The sequence below is a fragment of the Parambassis ranga genome, chromosome 8 (genome assembly GCF_900634625.1).
Source record: "Parambassis ranga chromosome 8, fParRan2.1, whole genome shotgun sequence".
NCBI lineage: Eukaryota > Metazoa > Chordata > Actinopteri > Ambassidae > Parambassis > Parambassis ranga.
The window spans coordinates 17,011,356-17,029,774 of NC_041029.1; the positions used below are offsets into that span (position 1 = coordinate 17,011,356).

Here is an 18,419-nt window from a genome sequence, read left to right on the forward strand (position 1 = left end):
CAGAGCCACCCTGCACAGAAGGCGTTAACTTTGACAGCCCTAAAAAAATATCCGAGTCCTGATCGGGAGGCAATGTCCGATTCCGATCGAGTCTGAAATCACGTAATCGGGCCCGATTTCCGATCATGTGATCGGATCGGGACATCCCTATTATTTTTACTTAAGTACAGTAACGAAGTACAAATACCTAGTTACTTTCCACCACTGGCCTCTAGCAGCAGCGCTCTGTAAACAGAGGCCGTCACTTCTCTGCAGACCTCACTGATTTCTCTGATATCGATCGTTTTCGGTTGGAAACGGTGGACCAAAGTCTCAACTACGGCTACATACAGCTGCACAATGCCACTACCGCTGCCACCATGTCCTCCTCCATGAGACACAGTGATTGCTGACGTCCATTTTGTCAGAGTGCTGACTCACAATTTTCAATAACCCAAAACAGATCCACCACAAAAGTTACTGACTCCAAACTTTCTCCGTGTGCCTGTAATGAGATCTGTGTGACCTATATTCGATTACCCAGGCCCACATTTATCGCTTTAACTCACTAATATTAAAAAAAGAAAAGAAATATCTCGCAAAAGAGCAGAAAATGCCGAATGTTCATTTCCAGGTTTTTTTTTTGTTTACATCACACAGCTGTTGCAGGTTTAATTTTTTTTATTAGCATTTGTCTTTCTTTATGTCATATATGGTAAATCCTCGAGTCCTTGCAAAATTAAGTTTCCAGAAATGTACAGCTTTTAATTTCCTCAGCAAACACCTGCCCCCCGTTTTTTTTTCCCTCTCTGCACAACCAAGTCACCACATCTCAGAACACAGAGTTCTCACCTCAGTCACATCTCGAGTGTGTGACTGACCAAGCTCTTGGTGGCAAGGTTTACTCTGTTCTTTGTAAAAATAACAAAAAGAAGAAGAAGGGGGAGAGAGGGTGGGGTGGAGGCGGGGGGAGATGGGGGGGGACAGTGTGAATACATCAGGCCTCGGATGAACAGAGGTCGCTTGGCAATGTTATATACAAACAGGAAGTGGGAGTGCAGAGTAGAGGGTGAGGCGAGGAATGTCTCCCTCTTCTTTTGTGGCATGGTCCCCGAGTGGACAGAAGAGCAAATTCCCTGTATGGTCCACAAAAATCCCAAAATGCCTTTTGTGTGTGAGCGAGTGAGACCATGTAAGAAAGGTCTGGGGTGGGGGTGAGGGTGGAGGGGAGGAGGAGGGACGAAGGAGCAAAAGTCACAGTAAGGATGTGAGGAGAAGGGAATGGGTCGTGGTCCAATGCCCTGTGTTTTCAGAATCATTCCCCAGGTAACCTAAGATCCTAAGATTTTTATCAACAAAATTCAAAACATTCAGTTTCAGGGCCGGCTGGCAAACTGTACAGAACAGGCAGAACCCCCCCGTTACACTCCGAGAACAGACCGGACTTTTTTTTTTTTTTTATATAATACATGTATGTATAAGTGCTGTATATGTATTCTTTACTGTTACTTTACAAGATTCCCTGATGGCCAGCGCAGAGAGAAACAGGAAAGAAAAGGGAGAAGGAAGAAGGGGGGGGGGGCTCGTCCAAAGTAACATACAGTAGAAACCAGTGGTGGGAGAAGAGAAGAAGGGGCGCAGTGCCTGCAACTGTCCACAGGGAGGAGCACTTTGTGTCTGACCAACCCCAAACAGAGTGGAAGGAAGAGACGGTGACAGGAGGGCTGGAGGAGCAGAGGGCCGAGGGACGAGTCCTTCCTGTCGGTCCGTGGTTCTGTTGGGTTGTCTTCAGTTGGTCAGCTGGTTTATTTGCTTGCTGGGTTTGTTGAAGTGTGTTGGAAATCTCCTCGTCCTTCTCCCTCCCCCCTCGTCCCTCCTCCCCGGGTTGAAGTGAGCGATCGATGAGGACAGATGGTCTCTCTCTGAGGAGAATCACATTGGACAAAAAATTTTACAAATTTATTACGTAACAGATAAAAATTCTCTCTCTCTCCTGTTGATTAAAGATTTCTGTCCCTGCTCCACGTGGTGATCAATTCAAGTCCAAATGACATCATTTTGGTTTGATGAATATCATCAGTCATATTGATATTTAAACTTTTAGCACAATACATTTTTTCTGATCAAGGTCATTGATACAGTTCAAATTAAACCGTTTCCTCTGACATACACTACTGTCTTGGTTGTTTTGGCCCTAGATTTAAACCAATCAATAGCTGTTATTTGTCATGTTATTACTCTCGTGTTCAATCCTTTGAACTGTACATCGACTGTTCTCCGACATTACCTTATGTAAGCTTCTTGGCTTTGTTGTAGAGCGAGTCCACCACTTTGCTCATGTTCTGAATGGTCTCCAGCGCTGCCTCGTACGTCTTGTCCACCACTGGCTCCTCGAAGACGATCAGCACGCCTTCGCCTTGGTCCAAAATACCTGTCGCGTAGGGAAAGTGCTCAGATTAACGACGAGAAAACATTGATCTGTGTGGCAGCTGTTTGTTTATGTAACTGCATATTACCGTGAAACTTCTTATCCAGAATCATCTGTGATAACTTCCTCTCCACTTCTCCCTGCGAGGAAAACGCAATCAGGCTGATTACTTATGAAAATAAAAACTTACTGTAACTAGGAAAAACATGAGAATAACGTCACCTTGGGGAGTTTGATGAGGGAGGAAATGTGTGCTATCTGTAAGAGGAAACAATCGTTAGTCTTCACGTATCACCTCTGGACCAGACTGTGTTTGTTTGAACCCACTGAGGAGGACACACCTGGACCCTGGAGAAAGGCTCGATGACCCTGATGAGGTTCTGCTCCAGCAGGTTGTCATACAGCTTGGTCAGGTGGGTGCTGATAATGGGGTCGTCCCTCAGCTCTGCTTTGTACTCTGTTAATGCCTGGTAAATAAATAAATAAATGTGGGTGACGTGTTGTTTGGTCCGCTGTCAACGAGCGACTGCAGATCTACTTTGTGATGTTTCTGGCAGTGTTGACCAACCACATCTGTCTGTGGTGACTGTGCAGACCCCAAACAAAGTGGTGGCAGTTTGTATGAATGCAGTTTTACCTCTTTTTGTTTCTCTGTAAAAAATGACACATACAGCTCACCGCCCCCTGCTGGTGTGGAGGGTTATTTCCTCTCCCACATGTCACAGAACATACAAAATATTGGCTGTAGTGCCATATTTTGGCACTGACACCACAAACAAATGATGTGAGGTGACTCTAGAGTCAGCCTTCACCGCTGCCAGGTGCATCTGGGACTTCAAGCTTTATTTAAAAAAAAAAAAAAAGGCCAAGCATGCAGAAAAACAGCATCCAATCAGATTCAAACCACCAGCATCAAATTCTGCACACAAACCTTTTCAAAGTCTGCCAGCGACCGGTTCTTGCTGGCTTGTGCCACACATTTCAGCGAGTCTGGCTGTAGGAAACAAACGTTTACACAGTGAGTGAACTGGAACTACAAGGCTGAAGAACCGCCTGTACTGATAACAGCCAAACTACACATGCTCACAATCCGTACAAGTTTCATTGATTGAGTCACCTCATTCTTCTAGGAGTAGGCAACATGTAAAAACATATAAGACCAGACAACACATGTTTAATGACTTTTCATGGCCCTACGCCTCTTTGGAAACTATTACAAAATCAGTGTTCAGCAAACAGGCGATTTTAAAAGTAGAAACTCTTGTGATACCTGTCTGCCAGCGTATCGCAGAGCTAGCTTGCCGCTGATGAGCGCCTGGACGTCCTCTGGCCTGAAACAGTGGAAACAGTCCATATCAGACACACTAGCACTAAAACCTGACACCCACTCTGAGTTTTCTCCCAGTAAACATGATCGTGACATTTGTGCTTCTTACGCGTTGAGCATGATTTTGCAGAGCAGCATGTATTTGAGGGCTGTGATGGCTCGCGGACTGTCAATGGAGTCATAGCCCTCAAAGGCCTCGTAGAAGTAGGAGTACGCCGTCTTCCAGTCTTTCTCTTCTGCTGCATGAATGATCCCTGAGAAGAACCAAATCAAAGGTGAGTTAATGGATCTGCGAGCTCATGCTGTGATTTCTTCAGACACTCTGCTGTGCGATGCTACCTGACTGCATGTCTAAAGCTGCTTGTAGTTTGGGCGGGCAGTAGATGGCGTTGGCGGTTGTCCTGGCAGAGGTCAAGGCGGCGCGAGCTTTTGGCAGATTACTGAGCGCATGGTATGTCTTACTCTCTAGCAGCTGAACCTCCACCAGCAGCGCCTTGTCATCCATCTTCTTGAGCTCCTGGAGCAACTGGGAGCCTGAAGAAGGAAGAAAACAAAAAGTGTTGAACATGGGGGTTGTTGCTCAAAGTTTCTACTCCTCAAGTCATATTCTGTAGATGAAAAAGCAGACTGAAGACACAGACTGCAGGAAATGTTACACTCACCAAGCTGTAGTGCCTCCTGGTAGCACTTTGTGTCGAAATAGAGTGAGATAAGTCGAGCCTGAAGAGGAAAGAGATGTTATGTTATACTAATGTCCCACCAGCCTCTAACTTATCATGTTCAATGACTCCCTCCAGCTTTCACACAGAGCTTTTTACTGTTAAATTTAGCACTAGTGTCTTATTTACATGAACACCATCTCAGGATGAAAACCCACACATGGTTTTCTAGTTAAAACAGGTGGTTGTCAGTAGTCAGTGTGCAGCTTGTATAGTATTATAGATTTACTTATCTCTGTAAATGACTTAACACAGAGCCATTAACGTCTAAATAGCTGGCAGCACGAGTACACCCCTCAGTGATACCTGTACATGTCATGCAAACATGCAAAGCCACCTGTCCTATACATTATGCTCATGTTTTGCCTGCTGGACTGGATTTATCATGGATTAGGGCTGTTAAATTTGGTGCTTTGGGTACAATTCTCTCATACTGGCCACTGGATGGCGGGTTCCAGTCAGAGCAGGGTCGACTAAAGAAGTTGAGTCCTTGTGCTCGATGTTATATCCAGAGGCACACTGATGCTGCAGAGGTTGAAGAAGCGGAAGATCAGCCTGTCAGTGCTTGGACCATACGACGGACACTGCATCAAATCAGTCTGCATGGTCGTTGTCCCAGAAGGAAGCCTCTTCTGAAGCTGGTTTTAAGATAAACTTGTTTGGCTCAGATGGTGTCCAGCATGCAGTAGCAGTAGAGCACCAAGATAATTGTGTTTCTTGCCTACAGTCAAGCATGGTGGTGGTAGCATCATTGTCTGGAGGGGCATGAGTACTGTAGGCACTGGGGAGTGCAGTTCATTGAGGGAAACACCCCTCCAAATCTCCAAACAAGCTGAGTAAGAGTATCTATGGTACTGTCCCTTGAGAACATATAACAAAGTGGTTGCTGAAATGTGAGAGGTGTGCTCACTTTTGTGAGATACTGCAGCAAATTAGGCATCTAAAAATCCAAACAATATAAACAACATAACTACATGAGTCATGGTAGGCAGCGCAAACACTACTCACCTCTAAAGCCTGTCTGAGGAAGGTCCTCTTCTCAGCCTTGGCCCACTCTATACACTCCAAGCAGAGCTCCACCTCCTGGCCCGTGGCGGCTTCCATGTCCAGGAACAGGTCCAGCAGGGACCGAACCAGCCGGGCAGCCTTGGCCTTGGAGATGGAATTTAAGAAGGGGCGCACATACTTCAGCAAGCCCCCAAGCTCTGAGAATAAGAAATATGAGAAATAAAGTTAAACGGTCTTAAAGGTCGGGTAGGAGATTTCCTTCTGATGCACTTTGTGTTAAATTAGTGTAACTTCTCTTTACAATCCGATAGCAACCGATTAGTTCGGCAGTTTCTCATTAAAACGAAGAATATGAATCATCTGAAGCTATAAAACACTAAAAACATCAGCCAATCCTCCGGGTGGACCCTGTAGGAGTATTGGCTGGTTGTCACTCTCTTCCTGCTCTGTGCACCAGAGAGGTACGTGCATGATGGCCGAAGTCACAGACCGCAGCTCGTCTTCAGGTGATGCGTCCATGTGATTGGAGGCGTGGCTTCGGGGTGAGCTCCGAGAGAAAGGGGCGTGTGTTTACTTTAAATCTGGCTGACTCTCACCGAGTTTTCAAAACCTCCTACCCTACCTCTAACTTATAGACTGCTTTACTTACTGCAAAAGTAATTCACACCACTTCACATTTACCCGTTCACACACACCAGCACACCCCTGGGAGGAGCAACTTTGGGTTAAATGTCTTTGTCCAAAAACATATTTGCACGGCAGGGATCAAACTACGACCAAACTACTCTACTACATGTGGGGTAGAAGGGCCACCCGTCAGAGGGAAGAGAGAGAGAAAAACGTTGTGCTTGGTTTATTAAAAAGAAACTAAGAAATCTAGGCATTAACCCTTTCACATAAACACTACTAAAATTCCAAAAAAATGCAGAACCACGTGTGTATTTCTTCTACGTTCACGCAGACAGCCACACTGTTACATTCTGAATGTGTGTGTGTATGGACTCATGGTCATTGTGGCCTGGTTACCTGCAGCCTGCCCCGTCTTTGCCAGCAGCCCTCCCAGCTCCAGGATGCTCTGCTCTTTAACCCGCACCGCCTCCTCATCGCTGTCTTGGATGTCCCGCTTCACTACAACACAAGCGTACAATGATTCATGTTCAATGATCTGTATAAACACGACTCTAAGCGATATATAAATAGTGAAACTGTTGATGTGACACTCCTACGTCCGTGTGTGCGGGCTGCTAGTGAAGTCAGGATAGAATATCTTGGATAGACTTTGAGTGAATGGCAACTAGCCAAATGCGAAATATCGAAACTGTTCAATTCAACAATAAATGGCAATGACAGCTACACAGCTAGGTTTTAATAGACAGTATAAAAGAACAACATGCAGCACTGACACAAGATAATGACAAAGAATGCAATATTAGAAAGCTAACTCAGTTCCACTTCAATTTCCTTGTCGGCCTGACATCTGACAAGACGCTACCAACGCTGGCTTCAAGCTAACGTTCACTAGCTAGCTGTCACACAAGTTCTTTTCAAATGAATGAGCCGGAGATAGCTAAGGTTAGCAAAACTGATAAGCTAGCCGGTATGCTACTAGCCGGCTAGCCCACTGCTGCTGACTCACTGTGCAAGCAGGGAGGAAAAAAGAGACGGGAAGCATTGAGCTTGCTAACCTAGCCTAGCCTAGCTTGGTTAGCTAACACAAAAGCTTGCTAACTCATCTGATCCGAGAAAAGTGCAGCCTGTATGAGCGTAAAATCCCGGTCTGTCTTACAGCGGTGCCTTGTCGAGTATAATTACCTATTGAATGTAGGATATCGATAGAGGCATTCCGGTCTGTTCCAAGAAGAGACTGTGCTCTCTGAAACTCAGCCACTGCCGCGGCTGCCATCTTTCCTCTACCTGCCTCCGCTCCACTCTGCCAGGGTGCTTTCCGGTCAGGTCGTTGACATGTTCGGGGCAATGCTTCCCCCTACAGGTGGAGAGGAGTACAGCGCTCCCACAAGCATGGACATGAACAAAGTTTGGGGCGATTCATGGTCCCACAACTATATAATATGCACAAGAATACTTTTTATCGTTTTATCCTCACTTATCAGATATTACTTTATTATTTATAATTATTATATTTTTTATTGTGGAAGTTGAATTAAGCCCTTATTATGAGCTGATGTTTACATACAAACCAAAACTGTTTTGGAAATGTTTTTTCTTTATACTTTAATTATCTGACGAGCTGTCAGTATACCTCATACCTCATATTAATAAAGAATGATGCCATGTTTTACATAGCTCTCCTGTTACCATCAATGATATGATTACATCTTCTGTTTAGTATAGTAAAGATGTTACCAAAGTTTCACTTTGATCAAGGAAATGACAACATTGATGTATTAAATATAGAAAATAGCCTTTATTACATATACACATAAAAAAACAGAAGAAAAAAGTGCTTTATCAGCAAAGACGCTTAGCAGCTCAACATCTGTATTCACAGGACGATGGACAGGTAGTCACACACCTGAGAGAGAAAATGAGCATGTTAGGATGATTTAGACATGTTCTTACAGGATTATTATTATTTGTTTCTTTGTTTGTTTTGAATGGAAATGTGAGTGTGCCGTACCTTGCAGCTTATCATCAGGTTGGGAGAGCTAGTATCCACACTGGGAGCCACGGAGAAAACGGGGTTGTGTAGACAGTCCTCCAAGTGTTCCGACACCCTGGACTCCAGAAGACGCCGCAGGATGTCAGGGGTGATGTTCTGCTTCTGAAGGAGGCGGTTTAGGAGAAACTTTAACGGATGACAGCAAAACATCGAAAAAATGCGATACTTTAAATACAAAAAAACAAACCTTAGTGTTAATGTACAGTCCGCACGGACAGGATATGAAGTGACTGTTGATGTTCAAGTGATTCCTGAAAAATAATAAAGTGCAAAAACACACTTTTAGCTACACATCTTTTTTTTGTCAATGAAAACAAGATATTGGTTGTAAATATGTATGGAAAGCAGTCATTTTTGGGACTCACATGTGACATATTGGGCAAATAATATTCGTCTCTTCCATGCCATCCACAACAGACGATATGTACTGCTGCTCGAACTGCAGGTTCTTCTCATACTCTTCAATGATGGACGTTTCTGTAGCACAGTGGTAGAATAGAATACACTTTATTAATCCCTTTGGGATGGTCCCTCAGGGAAATTCAGGTCATAAAAAACAGCTCATATAGTCCACATTTCTAATGCAACAAGAGATATCTCTAGTATATCTCATCTTATTTTAAAAAAATCAGTTTTTCACCGTGAGCCATGAGTTCCTGTTGGATTTCTTCAAGCACTGCCAGCTCATCATACTCCTTCACCACGCCGAACAGCTGCGTGTGGGAAGAGGAGTCAGATTTATTATGATCATAATAAAGCCCCATAAACTGGATGAGGTTTCTGAGACAGACCGACCTCTGACATTCCTTCGGGTCCCCACAGTGAGGGCAGCCTGTGGTCCTCTGACTGCAGGGCGTTCCACTCCTCCTCCATCACCTCCTGGACGATGATGGAGGCCCCGGAGCTGCCCCGCTGCTGGCTCTCTCCCATCTGTCGATACCTGTCCAGCAGCCTGGATCGACTGTTTTTCAGCCTGTCTACACATCGCTGTGAAAGTAAAGAAGTAAAGATGACAACAAAACAAGAGCTAGCAGCTAGTTAGCAACCATGCTATTGCTAACACTTGCTAACCGGTTCCTTTACGGACCTTTCGGTACGTTTCTTTCCACGGAGGAGTGGTTCCTTTGTAAAGTGAACGGTGTCTGTGCAGAGCGTCCATTAAAAGTAACGGAAATGTTCACGTTTCCGTGGAGAGCGGCGGACATACACCAGGTAAAGTTGGAGAAGACGTCCACATCAAAACATTTCAGCTTTTAACCCCGCGTCCCGGAAGTGGATTCCGCCTGCGCGCACTGCATGATGGGATATGTAGTTTTAGGTAATGGTGTTTATAAAGCAACAATTCAACCTACTGTTGTTCATAAAATAAACCAAAATGTAAAAAACTGGTTATTTCTTTTTTATTATATAAAATTAAACAATTAAAAAAAAACATAAATTAAAAAAAAAACTCCAGATTAGCTCACATTTTAGACCCTGTCATTTTAAATATTTTTGGAAAAAAAGCATTGAGGATGCCTATGTACAACAAAAGACCACTTGTTTGATTGTTTAGATAATTAATTTAAATTAAACAATAGGCTAAAATTCTATCAAAATGAGTCCTACTGCTAGAATATTGCTTAGATACAGCAGTAGATCATCATTTCCTACAGAAAAATGGCCGTTAATTGATTTATTCTTAATTTGTTTTTACCAGTTGAGGTTTAACTAACTACTTGGTCAGTTAATCAAGTTGTTGTCAAACTATAATCTCAGAAGAAGAAAGCTGAAAAACAATATTCTTTTCCATCTGAGACACTGCACATGTAGACTAAGACAAATAAAACCAATATTATAGAAATATAAGTGGTACTTTCTTTTTATTATTTAATATTATTAATTAAATACAATTATTTAAAAACAATCCAGATTATCTTAAATAAGGAATATGAAATGTTTTTTTGAGTACACTAAAAACAGCATCCTTCTTTAAGCTGCCATTGCAGCCCACAGAGCGTGTTGATGTCCTTGCAGGCGGATTAAGCGGTGTTAGTGGGGCTCGGCCTACTCAAACTGATTCACAAAAACCCTCAGCAACCAGCCGGCCGGCCTCTCCTCCGCCTCGGCAGCAGCTTCCACACGTTTGGTCGGCTGGTTCAGCACCTCGGACAGCGAACGCTGCGATAGGCTGCAGGCCGCCGGTGACCAATGGCTTCAGCGGCGCCCAGGAGCGGCAGCAGCATCCCGGCCTCAGCCAATGAGGAGGCGCCGCTTCTCTCCCACATCCAACCCGAATAACTGCAGATGCCCGCATCAAAGCAGCGTCCCTCTCTCTCTCTCTCTCTCTCTCTCTCTCTCTCTCTCTCTCTCTGGCAGGTCTGCTGAGGGAATAAGCTGCCATCTATTTTTGGAATTCATAGTGGCCATTTTTCCTGCCTCTCTTTTCGCTTTTGTCTTGATTTTCAGTTGTTTTATTTGTGTGTTTGAGGGAGCTGTGAGCATCCTGTAACAGAGGACGGGTGGATTTTCGCCTCTCAATGGAAGACATCTTTCCTCTCGCTCCGAGAGAAGGACAGAAGCATAATTCGCATCTGCTTTGCGCCCGCATCCCCATCGACGATCGAGGGAGTCTTTACAAATGAAGATCTGAAAACGTCTCGGCCTGTGGAGGTTTCTACATCACCTTCAGGGACCCCCTTTTTTTCACGCCCTGGACCCTGGACAGCTCCTGTTGTTGGTGTGGATACAGAAAGCCCAGCCAAGCAGCCAAAAAGGGGGGGGGGGTCCAAAGGTGTGATACATGGATCTGAAAAGAAGAGACGATTAATTTGAAGGTAGGAGAACATGGAGGTTTGTTTTTCTGCAAATGCTGTTGGCATTTTTAGCTGATAAATCAATAAAAGGACTTAAAGCCAACAATAATAATAAAAAAACAACACAAAGCAATGATCATCAAAGGTAATCACGTCACATCACATCAGCAGAGATAAATGATATTTTAATGTCTGTGAAAACACAGTCTTAGCAGGTGGTGTTTGTGAAGCTGTGTTGGAGGCTGAGGTGGTGGAGGGTGGGGGTGTTTTCAAGGCTTCCATTTTGAAGCTAAGATGGATGCCTGCGCACATTTCTTTTTTCTGCCTCCCGTGGCCTTATCTTGGTTCTTATATAATGCTGATGAGCAGTAGCAGTCCAGTGTTAGGGCGACGTGAGCGGTGATGGCTGTGATCCCATACGCTGCTTCCTCCTGTGTGGAGAGGTGCAGGGTTTTTACACAGGCTGCCTGACGGCTGCTGTAAAGGAATGCCAGCAGATGGGGGTGATTTATGATATCAGATCAACACATTTCTGCATGTGTGATAGAGTAAAACCTCCAGTGTCACACTCATACCTCATTGACGGCCTTTTGTTAACCATGTTTGGTGGTATAGAGGGATTCTCTCCCCACTAAAATGTATTGACTCCTCAAAAAAGAAAATGAAACAGAACGTAGAGTATAAAAGTCCAGATACAGCTATCTTAATTTAGCAGCTTCCATTTCAGGTTCTTCCTTCACACATCGTTGTCATGGTTACCTGGAGACGGCACCATCCCTGTGAAAATATAGAGCAAAGTATAGGCTACCAAGGAAAGCCAAGGAAGTCAGTGCTGTGATGCATTAGAAAGCTCTGAAGACACTGATAGTTAGCAGATCATTGACCTGAAATTAGAAAAGTCCACTGGTTAGCTCTTTTCAAAGGGAAAACACGTCCCGATGACGTCTCTCAGTCCTACTATGCAGAGTAGATACAAGCATAGGTGAGGTGAAAAATACTGACTTTAAAACAAGTAAACACACCCAAAAACCTTTGGATTACATTTCAGGGTCCTCCTGAAGAGACAGAGACTCCTTGGTTGTCATGGTTACAAAGGTAAAAACGTCTCATCAACATTGTTGGCCAAACATTCCTTTTTACAAAAATGAAGTAAAATCTCAAACGTGGAAGTCAAGACCTTGAGCACCTCATGTATCGTCCACTTCCTAGCTTTTTAAAAAAAAAAAAAAGATTTCAATGAAACGACAGGTTCTTCCTCCATACACGGTTGCCATGGTTACCGGGGGACAAGAGCATCCCTGTTGCAGTATATTACTCTGTACTTCTCACCATTGTATACATTGTACAAAATATATATATATAAATGACATGATCGTTTGTGTCTCACAAAAACAGCCAAATGGTTAAAGTAGAAGTAAAAGTCTCAGGCGTGAAAGTCGCGACCTTGAAAACTCATAGTGCACATGCCAGCTCTGGTTGGGGTCTTAAACTGTGTATCCAGGTCTATGTAGAGCTTCTTGAGTTGTCATGGTTACTAGGGGACGTTTCTTAAGAATCTGTCAGTGCTGTTACATCCACATGGAGGATGAGTTTAGGTTAGAAGCTTAGGGAGAAAACCCAGGAAGTCTGACTCAGTTATGACAGAACACTGTTCATAAAAGCCTGCTCTGCATTCATACGGTTGCCCATTGGCTGCATCATGTATTGTTTAAGTTACTAACGGAGAATATTGTTGTTCCTGTTATTGGCTCACAGGTTTAACTTCCTCCAGAAGTGAGACTTTGCGCATCTCAAAGCTCTTTCCCCCCTGCTGCCTCCGACTCCACCTGGTCCCTTTGCTGACCCTCGCCAGGCATCATGGGTACAGTGCTATCACTGTCTCCTAGCTACCGCAAGGCGGCCCTGTTTGAGGATGGTCCGGCCACGGTGGGCCACTACACGGCCGTCCAGAACAGCAAGAACGCCAAGGACGCTGCCGCCGCGGCTGCAAAATCCCTCAAACGGCCCTCAATTATCAGTGTGTTACCATGGAAACGCATCGTGGCCGTATCGGCAAAGAGGAAGGGCTCCAAGAAGCTGCAGTCAGAAGGCGGGGACGGCGGGAAGGGGAGCTCTCCGGACGGCAACGGAGCCGCTACGGCCAACTCCAACAGCCTGAAGCTGAAGAAGTCTCAGTCCTGTGCCAACCTTTCGTCTTACACGTCCAGCCAGGATCCCTCAGCCACCACGACCACTACCTCCTCCCACCTGCCCACCTCCAAGACCCTGGCTAACGTAGCTACCGTCGTTGCCAAAAAGAATTCCCTCACAGGCACCGGGATCCCACCATCCACCGCAGCTGGCACCCCGAAACGTGTCATTGTCCAGGTAACCATAACTCATCCAGTCCTCTTTCTTAAACCCCTTCTGACTGCTGTTTAATGATCTTTCTCTGTTCTCTGAACCCAGGCGTCCACCAGTGAACTGATGCGCAGCCTGGGTGAGTTCCTCTGCCGTAGGTGTTACAGATTGAAGCGTCTCTCCCCGACGGATCCGGTCCTGTGGCTGCGAAGTGTGGACCGCTCCCTCCTTCTACAAGGCTGGCAGGATCAGGGCTTCATCACTCCGGCCAACGTGGTCTTCCTCTACATGCTCTGCCGCGACGTGGTCTCGGCTGAGGTGGCCTCAGAGCGCGAGCTGCAGGCCTCTCTGCTCACCTGCCTCTATCTATCCTACTCCTACATGGGCAACGAGATCTCCTACCCGCTGAAGCCATTCCTGGTGGAGGCAGAGAAGGAAGCCTTCTGGGACCGCTGCCTGGAGATCATCAACCGCATGAGTGGCAAAATGCTGCAGATCAACACTGACCCGCACTTCTTTACCCAGGTGTTTGCTGATCTGAAGAATGAGAGCAAGAAAGAGGAGGAGAAGACCAAACTCCTCATAGGCCTTGATCGATAAGAGGGAGCTGGGAGGAGGAGGGTAGGGGAGGAGGAGGAGGAGGATGGATGGATGGATGGATGGGAGGAAAGTTGTTAGGCTGAGGACAGGAATGTAATGCAGTGTAGAGCTAACCTTGGAGCAGCGCTGTTGTCTGGCGTCTCTGCAGGTTTATGATTAACCAGAAGAAGGAGCTTCAAGTATTAAACATTTAAACTGTGTAATGAGGCGCGTTAACCGGCTGCCTGGAAGCCGGTTCAGGCTGTGTGTTTCACCCCAACAGATCAGAAGAATAAGGGCTGCTCTGACAAGTCCCACTTTATTTGACATGATTGGATCAGATTTGAGTTTTTAAGATGGACTTGTTGCTCAGCTTGAAGCGAGAGCAGCAATTTTCAAAGCAGAGATACGATCATTTCAGCGACAATGTAACCGACAACCACAGCTGCGTTTTTTTTTTTATCAAGCGCCTGTGACATTAACCGGCTGGCAGAGATCGTTTTTTATCTCTATGCCTCGGGCGCAGAGACAAGCATCAGCCCGACCTGCAGCTTGTTTCAGTCAGAGAGATCTGTGTCAGAGACGCCAGACAACACAGATCTGCTCTCCTCATTAGAGGAAGGAACCACGTTGCATGCGGTCACTTCATTATGCAGACGCCCACTCGCTTATTGCCAACTCCATTTTACCTTTTACCTTTTTAGTCCTGCCCTAAGCTCATTGCACTCACCTCCGAGCGGCTCTGCGAGGGCCCCTGTCATCAAAAGAGCATTAACTATCTGGCGTAATTGTACTGTAGTGGATTAGTCCATGGGCTTATTATGTAAAGTACTGTACTTTTAAAGGGAACATTTGGGTTTATATCCAGTATAATTCAAAGAATTGTGAAGCCAATTATCTATTTTTAAGAGTATAAAATGCTAACCTCTCCGAAAAAAGATTCATAATTGTTTACAATTACAAACAATATGGGAAAAATGCAATACTGCCCCCCCCTTCTCCAGGGCACGTCTGTACACAGGGAACAGTCCGAGTTCTTTCCCCCCCCTCCGCACTTCGTCCTGCAGTCCATATTGGTGCTGACCACTGAGAAAGAACAAGAACAAAAAGGTTCCTGTTTAAAGCGCTGCACTTGTGTCGTGTGTGTACGATGAATGACTGGCGGCGCTTGGTCATGGAGGACATGTTTAGGAAGGAAAGAAGATGAGATGATCCTCCAGGTGTGTGGATGGGAATCTTCTTCCAACGCTTTGATGCTGCTGTTGGTTCCAGAGACCTCAGCTGACATTTGAAGTCCAGACAACCCGCCCCCCCGCCGGCCCGCCTTCTTTTCTCCTCTGCTCACTTCTCTCCACAGCATCCCACACAAACAGATCCAACATGGATTCTCTCTCTCTCTCTCTCTCTCTCTCTGTCTGTCCGTCACCTCCTGCCTGGTCCCCGTCTGGTGCAGTCCAGTCCAGTCCAGTCCAGTCGTCCCCTGTTTTAGAGACTCTCCGGTGCGCTGAACTGTTGGCTTCTTTATTCACTGAGTCGTTTGACATGCATGTGTGCTTCTATAGGTTTCCTAGCATGCTGCTTTGTGTTGGGCACGCCGCACCTCATGTTACAGAAGAGACTGAAGCGGTATCGGCACGCTGAACTGCTGAAAGGTGGACTGAGTGATGTGACATCCAGGTGACGGGGCTGAGGGGAGCATGTGAAGGCGTCCACTCACATCTCCACAGGTCTCCATGTTCATTGTGCTGTTAGAGGAAAAACACCTCCAGGGGTTAAAGAGTTTCCTCATAAATTCAAACAGGACTGTGGTCAAATGTGATGGAGATTTATTCATAGATTAGAGATCAGATTAGAGATTAGAGGAAAAACATCTGCAGTTCTGAAAATGTTTGATCCTTCAATTCCCATAATGCACTGGTCTGGATCTTTCATTAGACTCTGTTTGATCACTGAATGCTCCCCATCCAGAACCCACCATAGAACCTTATTTCATAAAAATATGCACATATTTAGATTTAACCTGTTACATGCTGGACATGCACTGTGTGGTTTTAGGTTGAGCTCATCTTTGACTCATGTTAGAGTCAGGCAGACTTTCAGCCTCTTCAGGTGTTGTCTGGTGTCAGACATTATCTGGTGTCAGACATTTTTAAGCTCCTGCACAGTACAGTTTTATTAATCAATACAAACATGGAGGCTGTTTTAGTTGTGGCCTCTTTTATGTTTCCTACTAACATCAAAAAACTGGTGTTCTTCAGCTGCTTTGGTAGCATCAGTGCTGGCATCCATGTGGCTCAGAGCTCTCTAACTTCATTGGCAAACATCAACAGTGGGATTGGAACGTGCAGCTCGAGCACTCAGGTCGAGGTAAAACAATGAAGGAATGCTTCTAATATCACATAGTCTATGCTCAGCGTTACAGAACCAACAGAACTCTCCTTTCACTTAGTAGCAGCTCCCAGAATAGCCAAACCTGGTGTTATTTTGACTTTAAATGCCTAGAATCTAAGGTGAGGTGACAGGCACGCTGGTGAAGCTTAAGTGTGCATGCATGGAAAGCCTAAGGCAGGGAGCAGGACCTATGTCAGACACAGCATAGCAAGGAGCTGAACAAAGTGGCAAAAGATGGTGTTAATAGGCTAAAAGCAGCTAAAATGGTCCCATGGTGTCCACAAGAAACGAAAAAAAAATGTGGGTTGCCCTTTTTTTATTATGTTATCCAAGATAAACAAAGGTGTTTCACACGTTCCCTCTGGAGAGATTCATCACTTCATGTCACATCACTGAGTCTAATCGTAGCCAATAAACTGTCTTCAATTCATGGAAAAAAAGACCTCTGCCTTCTCAGATGGGGGGCAGACATATTGTGCCATATCATCCTAAAGACTCATTATTTCATACAAAAAGACAAACATGAGCCAACTCTGAATCTCTGCTGAACAACAAAGACTCACAGATTAGCTTTTTTTCACAGCGACGCTGCGCTGTGTGTCAGAGACAGAGCCCAGAAGAAGAGACTGACTCCATACGGCACAGACGCATGGAAGGATGGAAGGCTGCTGGTTCTACCACACAGTCAAGTTTTATGTGTCACAAAACAAATGTACGTATACCAAAAGTCACGAGTCATCCAAAACTGGAGCCTTCGACATTCTGCCAGCAGATGTATTATTTACGACAGATGACATTTAGCCTGTTGACTTGAGATGATGTTTGTGATGCCTGTTTCCAGGCTGGGCGTCTCCACGGCGACGCAGGTGACGCGTTCATTCTGCTTGTGTTCAGATGGAAAGTGACTTTTGTGAAAGTCTAGATGGAAATAGGGGTCCACGTGCTGAAATAATGTCCCAGTCACTTACTGCACCCGACCCAAGCCCAAACAAAATCGGAAAATGATACAGAAAGTGGAATAAAGAGCATACAGAGTCAAATAAACACATTTTCCCATACAATGTTGACCCAAGGAATTCAATGGAATAGTTATTATTTACATTTAACTATATCTTGAATCTGTTTCTGGACAAAAACAACAAAAAAATGTGTAAAAGATGCGTGGAGGACCAACTATCTTTCTGTTTTTTTCCAACCACCTGTTATTTCTTTATCCCTCAAGTGGATCATATTGGGTACCAAGCTGAAATAATGTCTCAAAGGCTTTATTTTTAACCCTTTACTGAACCAAACCCGAACCAGAAAAATGTAAAAATGATATACAAAGTGGCATAATGTGATGTAAACAACCTACAGAGACAAATGAACACATTTTTCCATACAATGCTGACCCAAGGTATTCAATGGAATCCTTATTTATTACATTTAACTATATTTTGACTCTGTTTTTTAAGGGCAAAGGCCTTACCCTTAAAGACACTTTAAGGGTTAAAAAAAAATCAGGTGGCATAAAAAGCCGGGGGGTGTGCGCGTGGGCCCCTACTTCCATCTAAACTAACTGGGCTGCAGCAGGTGCATGAACATGTAGCCTCGATCCAGAGTCAGACAAATATGCACACAAAGAATGAATCCATAGCAACAAGCCTGTTTACACGTCCCTCCTCCGAGCTTTCTCTGACGGGTCGAACAGTAGACGAGTAGCATTTCTCTCAACGGCACTTGTTGGACATTTTTTTATTATCCTACTTGATGATTCCAACTGATGCAGACGAGGCTAATGGACTAACAAGAAAACAAGAATCTGTTGTGATTTTAATCGTCAACAAAAGTTGGTGGAGATGACAAACGTCCCAGGATCCTTTGGATAAAGCGTTTTGCTGAGCTCCACGACACCTGTCAAGCTTTCTGTTCTCACAGTTTACGGTGATATAGGTGGTCACTTTGCAACTAAAACTGTTTTGTTTGATCCTTCAAAATAAGAGAAATCAGATCTCATCCGGCAGGCAAACGGTCAAAGTTACCAGCTTGAATGGCAACTACAGCCACTGGCTGGATAATTAAACAGGTTAGCTCAATATTTAATCGATCATTAGACAGACACAGACAAAACATCTGTCCCATTTCCAGCTGGGAGCGGTCAATTTTCCAGACTCATTACAAAACCAGGGCTCAA

At 44.9% G+C, this 18,419-nt stretch overlaps 3 protein-coding genes across 3 annotated transcripts; 1 reads left to right on the top strand and 2 right to left on the bottom strand.

Annotated features, from left to right (window-relative positions):
• Nucleotides 1–642: 642 nt before the first annotated feature.
• LOC114440385 (26S proteasome non-ATPase regulatory subunit 11A) lies at nt 643–7,404 on the bottom strand. Its single transcript, XM_028412812.1, has 13 exons — nt 7,274–7,404; nt 6,488–6,589; nt 5,462–5,658; nt 4,397–4,454; nt 4,074–4,268; nt 3,844–3,988; nt 3,678–3,738; nt 3,339–3,401; nt 2,749–2,874; nt 2,630–2,665; nt 2,496–2,547; nt 2,267–2,410; nt 643–1,901 (listed from the first exon to the last, which is right to left on the bottom strand). Exons 1-12 carry the CDS (start codon nt 7,362–7,364, stop codon nt 2,268–2,270), a joined length of 1,269 nt encoding a protein of 422 aa, XP_028268613.1. The 5' UTR covers nt 7,365–7,404; the 3' UTR covers nt 643–1,901; nt 2,267.
• A 462-nt stretch (nt 7,405–7,866) lies between these two features.
• On the bottom strand, nt 7,867–9,403 carry rpain (RPA interacting protein). The gene is made up of 7 exons (XM_028412473.1): nt 9,229–9,403; nt 8,937–9,128; nt 8,782–8,854; nt 8,507–8,618; nt 8,329–8,392; nt 8,100–8,243; nt 7,867–7,994 (listed from the first exon to the last, which is right to left on the bottom strand). The coding sequence occupies exons 1-7, from the start codon at nt 9,298–9,300 to the stop codon at nt 7,965–7,967; spliced, it is 687 nt and encodes a 228-aa protein (XP_028268274.1). The 5' UTR covers nt 9,301–9,403; the 3' UTR covers nt 7,867–7,964.
• A 1,437-nt stretch (nt 9,404–10,840) lies between these two features.
• On the top strand, nt 10,841–13,876 carry LOC114440229 (cyclin-dependent kinase 5 activator 1-like). The gene is made up of 3 exons (XM_028412559.1): nt 10,841–10,957; nt 12,692–13,303; nt 13,385–13,876. Exons 2-3 carry the CDS (start codon nt 12,794–12,796, stop codon nt 13,874–13,876), a joined length of 1,002 nt encoding a protein of 333 aa, XP_028268360.1. The 5' UTR covers nt 10,841–10,957; nt 12,692–12,793.
• Nucleotides 13,877–18,419: the final 4,543 nt, after the last annotated feature.

Excerpts from the sequence above, each read along its gene's own strand:
- rpain (XM_028412473.1), bottom strand. The coding sequence starts at position 9,300 with ATGGACGCTCTGCACAGACACCGTTCACTTTACAAAGGAACCACTCCT. Across the intron at positions 8,619-8,781 it reads ACAGGAACTCATGGCTCACG|AAACGTCCATCATTGAAGAG; the intron begins GTGAAAAACTGA and ends ACTGTGCTACAG. Across the intron at positions 8,244-8,328 it reads GACTGTACATTAACACTAAG|AAGCAGAACATCACCCCTGA; the intron begins GTTTGTTTTTTT and ends CGCCTCCTTCAG.
- LOC114440229 (XM_028412559.1), top strand. The coding sequence starts at position 12,794 with ATGGGTACAGTGCTATCACTGTCTCCTAGCTACCGCAAGGCGGCCCTG. Across the intron at positions 13,304-13,384 it reads CGAAACGTGTCATTGTCCAG|GCGTCCACCAGTGAACTGAT; the intron begins GTAACCATAACT and ends CTCTGAACCCAG.
- LOC114440385 (XM_028412812.1), bottom strand. The coding sequence starts at position 7,364 with ATGGCAGCCGCGGCAGTGGCTGAGTTTCAGAGAGCACAGTCTCTTCTT. Across the intron at positions 2,548-2,629 it reads CCCTCATCAAACTCCCCAAG|GGAGAAGTGGAGAGGAAGTT; the intron begins GTGACGTTATTC and ends TTTTCCTCGCAG. Across the intron at positions 2,411-2,495 it reads TCTGGATAAGAAGTTTCACG|GTATTTTGGACCAAGGCGAA; the intron begins GTAATATGCAGT and ends CCTACGCGACAG.